Source organism: Oryza sativa, chromosome 8 (genome assembly GCF_034140825.1).
Source record: "Oryza sativa Japonica Group chromosome 8, ASM3414082v1".
In the NCBI taxonomy this organism is placed as follows: Eukaryota; Viridiplantae; Streptophyta; class Magnoliopsida; order Poales; family Poaceae; genus Oryza; species Oryza sativa.
Genome location: NC_089042.1, coordinates 14,097,053 through 14,110,163, shown reverse-complemented (window position 1 = coordinate 14,110,163; position 13,111 = coordinate 14,097,053). Strand labels below are relative to the sequence as shown.

General features: G+C 61.9%; 1 protein-coding gene across 1 annotated transcript; it reads right to left on the bottom strand.

Annotated features, from left to right (window-relative positions):
• Positions 1-6,988: 6,988 nt before the first annotated feature.
• LOC107281934 (uncharacterized) lies at positions 6,989-11,697 on the bottom strand. Its single transcript, XM_015793767.1, has 3 exons — positions 11,374-11,697; positions 9,631-10,425; positions 6,989-7,144 (listed from the first exon to the last, which is right to left on the bottom strand). The coding sequence occupies exons 1-3, from the start codon at positions 11,695-11,697 to the stop codon at positions 6,989-6,991; spliced, it is 1,275 nt and encodes a 424-aa protein (XP_015649253.1).
• Between the last annotated feature and the right edge of the window lie 1,414 nt (positions 11,698-13,111).

Here is a 13,111-nt window from a genome sequence, read left to right as displayed (position 1 = left end):
GTCTATTTTTGTAAATCTTTTCACCGATAGACTATTTTTGTAAATATTAAAAAAAATGAAAAAAATTCTTCGGTCCAAGTGGTGGTCTGGACGCTGCCTAGATGGACGTCGTCCGGGATCGCTAGTGCTGGGTAGCATTGTTGTGTGAGAAGACCGCTCGCCAAATCGGAAACAAAGTGTGAAAAACACATCCGTCTAAGTGGGAAACGGAAAGGAATGACGTACCAGAAACCCATGGCGAAAACAAGTTTTTTTTGTAGTACTCCCTCCGTTTCATATTGTATGACTTCCTAGCATTGCTGTCGGAGATATGGGCCCGGGGGTATGCGAAGTGAGGGGAATTTACCTTCCCATCCTGTCGTGTGACCCAACAGCCTTGCCCTACCCCCGCACCCCGCGAATCGCAATAGAGGCCGGGGGGCCTCGGGGTGCCATGTCATACCCCTCGGGCCCTCGCGCCGCTTTGCCCCGAGGCCCTCGCCCAGCCGCCATCTGGCGGGGGGAGCAAGCGGGGAGGGGGCCCAGGCTGAACCACCTTTAATGCGCGCAGCGCCCCAACTGCCCCCTACCGCATTCAATGCAGTAGGGACAGACGTGCGGCGTGCCCGACTGGCTCGCGTCGGTCAGGAATGACCGATCTGTGACCTGCCTGTCGCCGGTCACGTCTGACTGGACGGACGGCCATGCCCCCATGTCGCATCTACCTCCGGCGGAGTGGAGGTAGGTATGACCCGTCCCATCGGAGGGTCATTCGGAGTTCTCCCCACGAGAGGGCGGCCACCACAAGTCTTCACCCATTAATAAGGGAATGACAGGGCTGTCCCCCGTGTCAGGCGAGGGACGGCGTTGGGCCCCACTCAAGGACAAACTGTGGCTTAGCTTCCAGGCGAAGGCACGGGTCGAGATCCGGTCAAGGTAGGGTGGGTCCCCACCGGATAGAAGAGTAGGTAGAAGCGGTGCATGTGGTATCCCCTTGAGGTATAAAAGGAGGACCTTGCCCACCGAGAAAGCGGACGGCTCTTAGAAAACCTGAGCTCTAGGAGAAGGGAAGCGAGAGCGCTCTCCAGAGTTTAGGAACCTTTGTAACTCTCAGTCTAAATTCCATACACAGGAGTAGGGTATTACGCTTCATAGCGGCCCGAACCTGTATAATCTTGTTGTGTACACGCTAGCTAGCAGCCTTGGGGGGCGGATACGTGATTTCCAGAGGCGGGCCTTTTCCCCCGGCCGAACTCACGAAAGGGGGATCCCACGATCTCTTGCTAGAGAGGATCACTTCCTTGACAGCTGGCGCGCTAGGTAGGGGGATTTCGCGCGCTTCGAAGGGAAGTCGTTTCCTTCTGCCCCAAGTTTTCCTCCGGCCCCGACGATCATGGTCGAGGTTTTGGAGGAAGAGGTGGAGGTGCACACCCCCACTCCTTCCGGGAGTGAGGATCCCAGCGGGAGTCGCGACCCACGTCACCGCCGACGCAACTCTCGGACTCCGCCCCTCCGCGACCCCCCGCGGAGGGAGGATCCCGCCCGATTGGGTGGTTCGGCCCTCTCCCTGCCTCCGGACGGGGGGAGGCCACGGCACGTCAGAGCGCGCCGCCGCCTGACCTATCGCGACGGCAGCTCGCCCCAGGGCACACTTCAAGCCGCGGGAGCCCTCCTGCGGCACCCTCCGGTGAACGCGGAGCCGAAGGCCCCCGTCCAACGATGGTTGGACGACGTCGCCAACTTGGTCACCAGTGCCCAGCGGCAGTTAGCCGCGAGTGGCCGTTCCACCGCCACAGGTACGTCGCGTACCCCCACTACCCTCTCCTTGTCGGCGAGGAGGAGGGCCCATCGATCGGCCATGGCCTCAAGACGGTCCACGGCTCCAACATCGTCGGGGGCCTCGGGAAGCCGGAGGCGTCACGATGGCCTCTACGGAGAGCAGGACGCTCGAATCAATATCGAACGACGCCGGGACGAGCGCCGAGCTGCCCGCATGGGGGAAGGCGCCTCCTCGTATGGAGTGCCGCATTCCTCCTCGTGAGGCGGCCCGCCCCCCACGTTCACCCTTGGAGGGACCGGTTGTAGGGCCTTCGTTGTGAGTCTCCAGAACGTCCGGTGGCCCCCAAAGTTTCGCCCTCTGAGTTCCTCCAGATCTACACCACGATCATCGTGGCGGCAGGGGGCGACGACCGGGTCCTGGCGAATTACTTCCCCATGGCCCTCAAGGGTCAGGCGCGCGGCTGGCTGATGACCCAGCCCCCCGACTGCATCCATTCCTGGGAGGACCTGTGCCAGCAGTTCATCACGAACTTCTAGGGCACATACCCCCGCCCAGGAGAAGAGGCGGACCTGCATGCTGTGCAGCGGAAGGACGACGAGTCCCTCTGATCGTACATACAGCGTTTCTACCAGGTCCGCAACACTATTCCATGCATTCTGGCCCACGCGGTTGTTTATGCGTTTCGGAATGGCTTGCGGCATAACCGCATGCTGGAGAAGAACGCCTCCAAGGAGCCCAAGATCACTGCCGAGCTCTTCGAGTTGGCGGACAAGGTGGCTCGGAAGGAGGCATGGGCCTGGAACTCCCCCAGCACCAGCGCGGCGGCTGCGGCTACCCCTGAGTCTGTTCCCCGCTCTAAGCGGCGAGATAGGTGGGGAAAAAGGAAGTCGGCCCGCTCCGATGACGAGGGCCACGTCCTTGCGGCCGATGGGCCCACACGGGCCCCGCGCAAGGGAAAAGCCACCGGCGACAAGCTGAGCTCCACTGCTCCATCCGGCGAGGGCCGGTTGGCAGACAAGTGGTGCTCGGTGCACAACACTTATCGGCAGTCTCGCCGACTGCCGCTCGATCAAGAATTTGGCTGAGCGGTTCCGGAAAGCCGATGAGGAGAAGTGGCAAGGTTGACGAGAGGGCAAGGCCCCCGCAACCCCACCCGATGACCGGCGAGGGGAGGCCAAGAAGAAGGCCCCCGCAAATGACGGCGATGACAGCGAGGATCTGTAGTTTCAGATACCTCAGGGAACCGTCGCCACGCTTGACGGCGGGGGGGGGGGGGGGGGGGGGGTGCGCACACACCTCCCGCCGAGGCTTCAAGGCCATGAGGCGAGAGCTTCTGGCCGTCATCCCGACCCACGAGGCAGCTCGGAAGGCGCGCTGGTCGGAGGTGAACCTCACCTTCGACCAGAGCGACCATCCAACAGTGCTCGCTCGTGGAGGGAAGTTGGCCCTTGTGGTCTCCCTGACCATTCACAACGTCAGGATGAAGCGCGTCCTGGTTGATTGAGGGGGGGCAGCCTGAGCATCATCTCCCCGGCTGCCTTCGACGCGCTCAAGGCTCCGGGGATGAAGCTCCAGCCGTCACTGCCGATCATCGGTGTGACTCCGGGACACACGTGGCCTCTCGGCCACGTTGAGCTCCCGGTAACCTTCGGCGACTCCACCAACTTTCGCACCGAGCGGATCGACTTCGATGTGGCGGATCTCAATCTGCCCTACAACACGGTCCTGGGCAGGCCTGCGTTGGTGAAGTTCATGGCCGCCACCCACTACGCCTACCTCCAGATGAAGATGCCGGGCCCTAGTGGCCCCATCACCGTCTTTGGTAATGTCAAGGTCGCCCTCGCCTGCACGGAGCAGCGCGTCGACATCCTGGCGGTGGCCACGGAGCCGCAGGCCCCGGAGGCCTCCGCGTCCTGCGCCTCCAAGAAGTGCCTCACCTCGGCTGACGAGGTGCCCGTCAAGGAGATCCCCCTTGGCAATGATCCGTCGAAGACCGCCAAAATTGACGGGACCCTGGACGCCAAATAGGAAAGCGCGCTCGTCTCCTTCCTGCGGGCAAACTCCGACGTCTTCACATGGAAGCCGTCGGACATGCCCGGGGTCCCAGGGAGGTGATCGAGCACCGCCTCGCCGTGCGGCCAGACGCGCGACCCGTCCGGCAGAAAGTACGGCGTCAAGCCCCGGAGCGGTAGGCCTTCATCCGAGAGGAGGTGGCGCTGCTCCTGGAGGCTGGCTTCATCCGCGAGGTTATCCATCTAGAGTGGCTGGCAAACCCGGTGGTCATCCCAAAGGCCAACGGCAAGCTCCGGAAGTGCATCGACTACACGGACCTCAACAAGGCATGCCCTAAGGATCCCTTCCCTTAACCACGCATAGATCAGATAGTCGACTCCACTGCGGGGTGTGACCTTTTGTGTTTTCTAGATGCCTACTCTGGGTATCACCAGATCCGCATGGCTAGGGTAGATGAGGAAAAAACTGTCTTTATTACTCCTATGGGCACTATCTGTTATACAACTATGCCTTTTGGTTTAAAGAATGCAGGCCCTACTTTTCAGCATATGACTCGTATTACTTTGAGTAATCAGGTAGGGCGCAATATAGAGGCGTATGTCGATGACCTGGTGGTAAAGACGCGCCACCAGGACACTTTGTTGCAGGATTTGGCCGAGACTTTTGACAATCTTAGGTCTACGCGCATGAAACTGAACCCCGACAAGTGTGTGTTCGGTGTGCCGGCGGGCAAACTCCTCGGTTTTCTAGTCTCCTCCTGAGGCACAGAAGCTAATCCCGACAAAATACGTGCAATAGAGAGGATGCGCCCCCCCCCCCCCGCAAGCTTAGGGATGTGCAGTGTGTCACTGGATGCATGGCCGCCGTAAGTCGATTTATATCGAGGCTGGGAGAGAGGGCGCTGCCCCTATTCAAACTCCTCTAGCGCCCCGGGCCGTTTGTGTGGACGGAGCAAGCTCTCAGTCAGTTGAAAGCTTACCTCACCTCCCCCCATCTTGGTAGCCTCGGGGCCGGAGGAACCATTGGTGCTCTACTTGGCCGTGACCCCCCATGCGATGAGTGCCGCCCTAGTAGTCGAGCGTGACGAGAGCGGACCGGAGGCCCCCTTGATTGGCAATGGCACTTCGTTCCCCGAAAGCCCAGTGCCCGAAGCCCCCAACCCCCGAGAGGACCCCGAGGCCTCCGTGGGAGGAGGGGAGGCTTTGGCGAGTGGTCCCGAGGCCTATGGTCCTGACATGGCTCGAGACCCCCCCCTGGGGCCCTTGAGCAAGGGCGCCCCAGATCATCTGCCCCTGACAACAAGGACCGGCCCCACCGAAAGGTGCAGCGGCCCGTCTACTTTGTGAGCGAGGCGCTCCGAGACGCGAAGACCCGATACCCACAGGCCTAGAAGATGCTTTATGCAGTCTTAATGGCCTCAAGGAAATTACGCCACTACTTCCAAGCGCATCGGGTTTCCATAGTGACGTCCTACCCTCTCGGCCAAATCTTGCACAACCGAGAGGGCACTGGTCGGGTCGTAAAGTGGGCCATCGAGCTTGCTGAGTTCGACCTGCACTTCGAACCATGGCACATGATCAAAAGCCAGGTCCTGGCTGACTTCATCGCGGAGTGGACCCCAGTGGACGACCCTATTCCGTCCAACGTTCCCTCCCTCCCCGGAGATGCAGAGGACCCAAACGCCGACATTCGCGTCGGGCACTGGGTTATGCATTTTGACGGCTCCCTCAACCTTCAAAGTGCAGGGGCCGGAGTCACGCTGACTTCGCCAAGCGGGGACGTCCTCAAGTACGTCGTTCGGCTCGACTTCCGAGACACGAACAATATGGCGGAATACGAAGGACTCCTCGCGGGGCTGAGGGCGGCGACCGGATTGGGCATCCGCCGCCTCCTGGTCCTAGGCGATTCCCAGTTAGTCGTGAATCAGGTCTCCAAGGAGTACCGATGCACCGACCCGGAAATGGATGCATACGTCCGTGAAGTGCGACGTATGGAACGCCATTTCAACGGACTCGAGCTACGGCACGTGCCCCGACGTGACAACGCAATCGCTGATGAGTTGTTGCGTATCGCGTCGGCACGAGCCCCACTCCCTCCTGGGACCTTCGAGGAAAGGCTCGCGCAGCCGTCGGTATAATTGGCCCCCCCGAGGGACCCCGGTGCCACGACCTCCGCCCCAAGCCCCGACGACCCACGGGCCTCAGGGCCCGAGGGGGTCGACCCCGACACCCCTCGTCACGTCGCCTGGATGACTGACATCTGGGCATATCTCGACAATAATACTCTTCCTGAGGGTCGCGCAGAAGCTGAGAAGCTTTCGCGTATCTCTAAGCAGTACGTGCTCGTAGAAGGGACCCTCTACCGACGGGCCGCCAACGGGATACTCTTGAAGTGTATTTCTCGAGAACAGGGCGTCGAGCTCATTGCCGACGCTCATGAAGGTGAGTGTGGGGCACATTCGGCCTCACGCACATTAGTCGGTAAAGCCTTCCGACAAGGTTTTTACTAGCCGACCGCATTGCAAGACGCCCAGGAATGGGTCCGGTGATGCAAGGCGTGCCAGTTCCACGCCAAGCAAACGCACCAGCCGGCTCAAGCCTTACAGGTCATCCCGCTCTCTTGGCCTTTCGTAGTCTGGGGGCTAGACATCCTTGGACCGTACAAAGCGACTCGAGGCAGGTATCAACACCTGTATGTCGCTATCGACAAGTTCACCAAGTGGCCTGAGGCTTACCCGGTCGTCAAAATTGACAAGCATTCCGCCCTCAAGTTCATCAGGGGCATCATGTCCCGGTTCGGGGTGCCCAACCGTATCATTACGGATAATGGTACCCAGTTCACCAGTGAGCTGTTCGGCGACTATTGCGACGACATGGGCATCAAGCTATGCTTCGCCTCGCCTGCCCACCCCAAGAGCAACGGCGAAGTCGAGCGAGCCAACGTAGAAATCCTCAAGGGCCTCAAGACTAAGACGTACAACGTCTTGAAGAAGCACGGGGATTCGTGGCTTGAAGAGTTGCCCGCTGTGCTGTGGGCAAACCGGACCACTCCAAGTCGCTCCAGCTGATCGACGGCATCGGAGAGTTGCCCGGGTCCGATCTCGTTGGTAAGGCGGAGGGCCGCGATCTCCCCAGCTTGGTCTTGCACCAGGCGCCCTAGGTCGGCAAGAGTGCTCTGAGCCACGGTAAGCTGGCTCACCAACTTCGCGCCGCCGGGCTACCCGCCCGCCGCCAGGTCCTTCTCCCGGCCTTCCAGCTTAGAAGCCCTCGCCGCCATCGCCGCGCGCTCGGCACGAGCGCTCTCCAGATGCCGAGCCTCGCGCCCGGTGACGGCCTCCTCGCGTTCCGCGAGTTGCTCGCCCAGTGTCACACCCTGAAGTTCTTTCCCAAGCCTAAATTGAAGTTATAAATGGTCTCAAGAAAATACCGGTGTAAAGCAAGAGTAAACCCTAATAAATTAATGCAAACAATAATCGGATTTGGCATGTGAAATTTTTCTGGAGTTCTACATGTCGGAATACGCTAACCAGATTTTTAGTGGAATTTTCAGAGCTCTAGAAATAATTTTAACCAATTAAAATTGAGCACAAGCAATATTTAATCCCAGGAAAGTCCTTTTCCTTCCTTTTCTTTTTCTTTTCCCCCTTTTTTTCTTTCGATTGGTCCGCCGGCCCAATTCCCTCTGCCTCCTCTTCCCGCTGGGCCGGCCGAAGGCCGAGGCCCAGCCGAGCTGAGCCGGCCGCCCGCTTCTCTCTCCCGGGGTCGCCGACAGGTGGGACCCACCTGTCGGGCCCGTCCCATTCCTCCAGCCGGCGCCGCCGCGCCCCGCTCCCGCGTCTCTCGGGCCATGTCGCCCACGTCGCCCTCGCACCCGCGTTCCCCGCGCCCACTTCCCCCTCTCTCCCGCCTACGCCCGCGCTCGAGATAGCCGGGATTCGATTTTCGAATCCTGCCTCTCTCTCCTTCCCCACTCCCCCACTTCGGCCGGCGATTCCCGCCTCTACCGGCCACGTCCGGGCTCCCCCTCCTCTATTTAAGCTCCACCGCCACTCCCTCTCTCTTTTTCCCAATCTCGCCGAGCTCTCCCGTGCTCTCTAACGCCCTAGCGCCGTCGCCCTCCTCTCCGCCACCGCCGCCGCTGCTCCGGTCGCCGCTAGCCGCCGCTAGACGCCGTGCCGAGCCGCGCCGACGACGCCGTCGCGTTCGCCATCGTGCGGGCCAGCCCGTCCACCCCTCTCCCGTCGGATTCTACCGCTGGAACCCACTCCGCGCCGTGCGCCGGTGAGCACTGCCATGGCCGCCGCCTTCGGCCGGCGTCCTCGCCCTCTTCCAAATCCCTCTCCCTCTCTAACCCCTTCCATCGTGTTCGCTAGGTGGTCCCGGAGATCGTCCCGCCGTCACCATCGCCCTCCGTCGCTCGCCGTCGTCGCTTGTCGTTGGTGAGGCACCTCCTCCTCTTTCTCTCTCTCTCCCGCGCCGTCTAGTCACCGCGCCACCGCCTAGCCGCTTAGCCGCCGCCAGCGTCGCCGCGCCGTCGCGCCGCTGCCGCCGCTTGCCGTCGGACACCGCCGTTTGCCGCGCCGCCGCCCCGCGGTAGCGCCACCGTGCGCCATGGCCGCCGGGCCGGCTCGAGCCGCCCGTGCGCGCCGGCCGCGTGCTCCTCGCCGCCGTCCGATCTACCCGAGGTAGATCGGGGCCGTCGGTTCAGCCACCCGCGGGGCTGCCGCGTGGCTGCCATGTGTGCGCCGCGTCAGCGCCACGTGTGCACCACGTGGCGCGCCACCCCTTCCCCGGTCCGTGGACTCGGTCCACCGTGAACCGCCCTCCCCGAGTCACTGCCATGTGGGGCCCGCATGTCGGCGCCGCCCTCCCCTTCCTCGTACTTACCACAAGCCAGCGTGGGCAACGGCTGGGCTTGAAGCGTAGCTTTCCTCTAGCCGACGCATCTAGGCAAGGGTGGGCGTGATGGAGTTTGGATGGGCCCTGCGACGGCCTATGCGGCTTTCGGATTCACCTAGGCACGAGAGGGGACTGCCCACTGCCTTGCGAGGAGTGGGGGTGAAACCTGAGGTGTGGTGTGCTTGGTTAGAGGGGGTTATGCGAAGGGTCCTGTCACGGCCTCTTTCTGGTATGTCGTGGTGGCATGTCGGCACACGGAAACGTGTCGTGGGGCTATGTCTTGTGGGTACAGTTGTACACCTCTAATCAGAGTAAAACTATTCGAATAGCCGTGCCCGCAGTTATGGGCGGTCAACCAGATTCACCGTGATTAGTCTCACCCTAGTATAGTCTGATGGAACTGGTTAGTTCAGGTGGTTGGTTGGGCCTGTTGCAACGTGGTATAGTGTTGGACAGTGGATGATTAATATTGATTAATTATTACAACTGTTTTTCTTCTTCCATCTTCGGTTTATAAATGCTCGCTTTATGCAAATGAACCATTATAGCTATCCCTTGATGATTCCCTGCATCATACCCCTATTCCGGTATGACTTGCTAAGTACAGTGGGTAGTACTCAGTCTTGCTCTATTTTCCCCAAACCCCAGAGTTTGAGTATGCGTCAGATGGTGGCTTTTCCGAGGAGTAGGCTTCGTCCGTGCCGTTGAGGATGCCTGTGGAGTGGTGTTCCCGCTGCAGTCCAAGTCAAGGCTTAGCTCTAGTTATCTTTTAAGTTTCCGCTGCATTTATGTAAGACTTTTATAATGTTTGTAAGACGTGGATCTATATGTCAACTTTGTCGCTTGTGTACCCCGGCCGGTCCTGGACGGGGATTTTAATGCACATTCTACTTGGAATTCTATTCGGGAATTTCTGGGCGTGACACGCAGCCGGCGCGTCGCCACCTCATGGCGGTTCACCTCGGCCTTGCGCTCGGCGAGCGCGGCGTCCCGTTCCCGGCACGCCTCTTCCCGGAGCCGTAGCTCCTCTACACGACGGGCCGCCGAAGCCTTCGCAGCAAGGGTCGTCTGGTCACGCTCGGCTGCGGCCTCCTCACGAAGACGAAGGGAGGCCTCCGCTTCCGTCGCCGTTCTCTCGTGGGCGGCCAAGGTGGACTCCCGCTGGTCTAGCAAACGTGCTTGCTCCTCTAGCGCCTGAGCCTGCTCCTCCAACTCCTGGGCTCGCTGCGCCTGCTCCCGGCTGCGCGCGTCTTGCTCGCGCTGGTTCCGGTCGAGGACCTCGATTCGCCGACGAACCGTGGCCTCAAACTCCTGCGCGGAGCGAGCGCGCTCGTCCAAGGCCTTGCGTTCGGCCTCGAGCGCCGCCGTCCGAGCCCGCAGCGAGGCGTCGGCCTCCGAGGCCCGCCGCTCTTGGGCGGCAGCCGCATCAATGACACCGCAGGCATTTTCGACCCTCTTCGTCAGGTCCTTCGCATAGGCCTCGTACTGCAAGCGGATGTCACCCAGCGCTTCATCTAGGATGCTTGAGGTGATCAGTGCCGCCTCCTCACGCGTCTGGATCTCTGCCAGTTGGGCTTGGCGCATTTTGCGCCCCACCTCCACCATGTCGTCCACGGCGCGGCGCCCCTCGTCAACCCGCGCGCGGTCCGCCACAAGCTGTGCCCACTCTGCCTCCAGGGCCGCCCGCTCCTCCGCCGGGGCTTGTACTTGGGCGTTGAGCCCCTCCCGGACGGTGGAATCGGCGGTGGCGAGCACCTGCAGGAGAGGCTCCATACTTGCCGGCGTCGGAGAAGAGAAAGTTGCGGTCCGCCCCTGTAACGACGGAGTGCTGCTGGATCCCCCGCGAGACAGGGGGCTGCTCTCAACCCCCCTCCCGCGCGGCCAGCCCCGAGGGCACCCCAAATGCAAGGGGGAGCGGCTGTTCCTCTCGCCCCCCCGTTTTGGGCCCTCGGGCAGACTCGGCCTCGGCCTCGGGCTCGGGCCCGCCCTAGTTTCGGCCTCAGCCTCGGGCTCAGGGCTGCCCCCAGCCTCAGCTTTCGGGCCGCGACCCCCCTCGGCCCCCGCTCCCGGGTGGCACTACACGCGGGTCTGGGCCTCGGTGTCGCCCTCGGGAGGGACGCCGCGGCCGCTGTCGCTCGCGGCAGGTCTTGTCCCGACTGTGGTGGACTCGGGGCCAGACCCGGCGTGCGGCCCGTGGGCCCCGCCGTAAGGCTGTGAAGGCCCCGCGGCGCTGGATCAGCCGAGCCCGGGCCGCTCCGGTCGCTCGGATTTTGACCCCAACAAAGGGTCAGACGCCGAGACCCCCTGGGAAGGAATCTCGCTACAAAAGAACCCTGATCGCGTTAACAAAGAAAAAGAAGAGGAAGGAACAAGAGGCCGAGATGAGTAAAGAGCACCGAAGCGGATGCCGGCAGTCGTACCTGTGGGGAGGGCGGTTGAAGGTCCAATTTGGGGGCTCGATAAAGCTCCCCCGGCACGGCTCCGTCTGACCTTTCTTCCGGAGCCGCTTCTTCTTCCGTCCAACTTCGGTCGGTCCGCCACGCGCTCGGCGCCCCCTATGCACGGAGGAGAGGGCGGTCGAGATTTGGACATTTTCCGCTTTCCTTTCGGGTCGTTGGCCGAATCTCCCCCGGGCCCGCGGCTCGGGCCGGGTGCCCTGGAGCTACCACCCCCGCCGGAGCCACTGGTTCGACTCCCACCTACGGTCGCGCCGCTGCTACCCATGCCGACGGCGCTGCCCCGGCGGGACCGACCCCTGCCGGCGCCGACGGCCGACATCACAGCCAGGATACTTTCCCGGTCGCGGTCGCTGCAGATGGGAAGGATCCTGTCTGGGATCAGTGTTTGCTCGGCGGTGTCCAGACCCAGCACCCGACGAATCACCGTCTTCGCGTCGTCCTCGCCCCAGTCCCAGCGCTCACCCACATGGGTGCGCATGGGATCGTTGGGTCCAGTGTACTCCCACGTGCCGCGGGACCGCTCTTGGAGAGGTACGATGCGGCGGCGGAAGTAATCGCCAAAGACCATTGCCCCCGTGAGGCCCTGGCTTCGCAGGCCCCTAAGGCGAGTCTGCACTACATCGTACTCCTCGCCCAGCTCCGAAACCGCCAGCCATGCGGCTGATCGTTCGGGGGGGGGGGGGCGGCGGAGAACCGAAGTCGCAGGTGGTCTGGCAATGCGGTGTAGAACCAGTCCTTCTTCTAGTCCTCTCACTTCTTCCAGAGATGACTCTCGATGTATGGCCCGCCGTGCCTCGTCGGGGCTGGAAGTAGCATCCCCCCACCACCGCACCATGCAGCAGCTGCGGGACGAAGAAGGACTGGAACAGCCACATCGTCGGCCACACCTGTCGCGTCCCAAAACGACCCTAAAATATATCCTTTAAATTATGTCTAGAATAATTAAAATCTATGTGAAAGCGTCCAAAACTTAAAATGTGCAAAGTAAAAGTCAAATAAGGCTTAGAGGATTTTTGTATATTTCCTAAAAGCCTAAAATGTGTAAATAAATTTTAGTGGAATTTTCAGAGCACAAATAATAATTGTTAAGAAATAAACAAAGTTAAAAAGGTTTTATAAAAAGAAAAACCCTAAAAATCCCCCTTCCCTCTCTTGGGCCGGCTCGGCCCATTTCCCTCCCCCTCTCTCCTCTTCCCCGCGGCCCACTCGGCCCCTCCCCTCGCGCGTGCCGCTGACGGGCGGGCCCGCACGCCACCCTCGCTGACGGGTGGGGCCCACCCGTCATCCCCTTCCTCCCGCCGCCTCGCCCGCGCCTAGCGCCGCCGCCATCGCGAATCCCGCCGCCTCCCGTCGTCCCCGCGTGCAATAATGTGGGGGGAAATATTCCCCGTGATCCCCTCCCCCTTTCCCCCCATTTTTCCCTCTCTCTCTCGCATTCAAACGGGCGGATTTGCTCCCGCAAATCTCGCCGGCGCCATTGATGGCGGCCGGACCTCCCGGCCGGTTTCCTTCCTTCCCCGGCCGCCCTCTCCCCCTTCCAACCCCATTTAAACCCTCCCCGCGCCTCCCTCGCCCGTTTCCGCCCCTTGCCGCACCGTCTCCTCGCCGGAATCGAGCTCGCGCCGTCGCCCTCTCTCTCCTCCGTCGCCGATGACCTTCGGCCGGCTCTCCCCGCTCGCCGGGACCGTTTCCCGCCCCGGCGTCGCCTCCTCCGGCTTCGCCGCACCGCCGCCGTCCCCGTCCACCCCCTCGTCGAGCTCGCCGACCGCCGGAACGCCGCCGACCCCGTCGACCCGAGCCACGCCACCGCCTTCCTCCGCTACGGCCGCCTTTTTCGTCGTCGCCGTCGACCTAGGGTGAGCCGTAGACCGCCGCCTCGTTTCCCCGTTTCCCTCCCCTCTTTCGGCCGCCGCTCCGCCGTGCCTATGGCCGCCGCCGGCGACCATAGGGGCGCAGGCGCGCCGCCTCCTGCCGACCGCGCC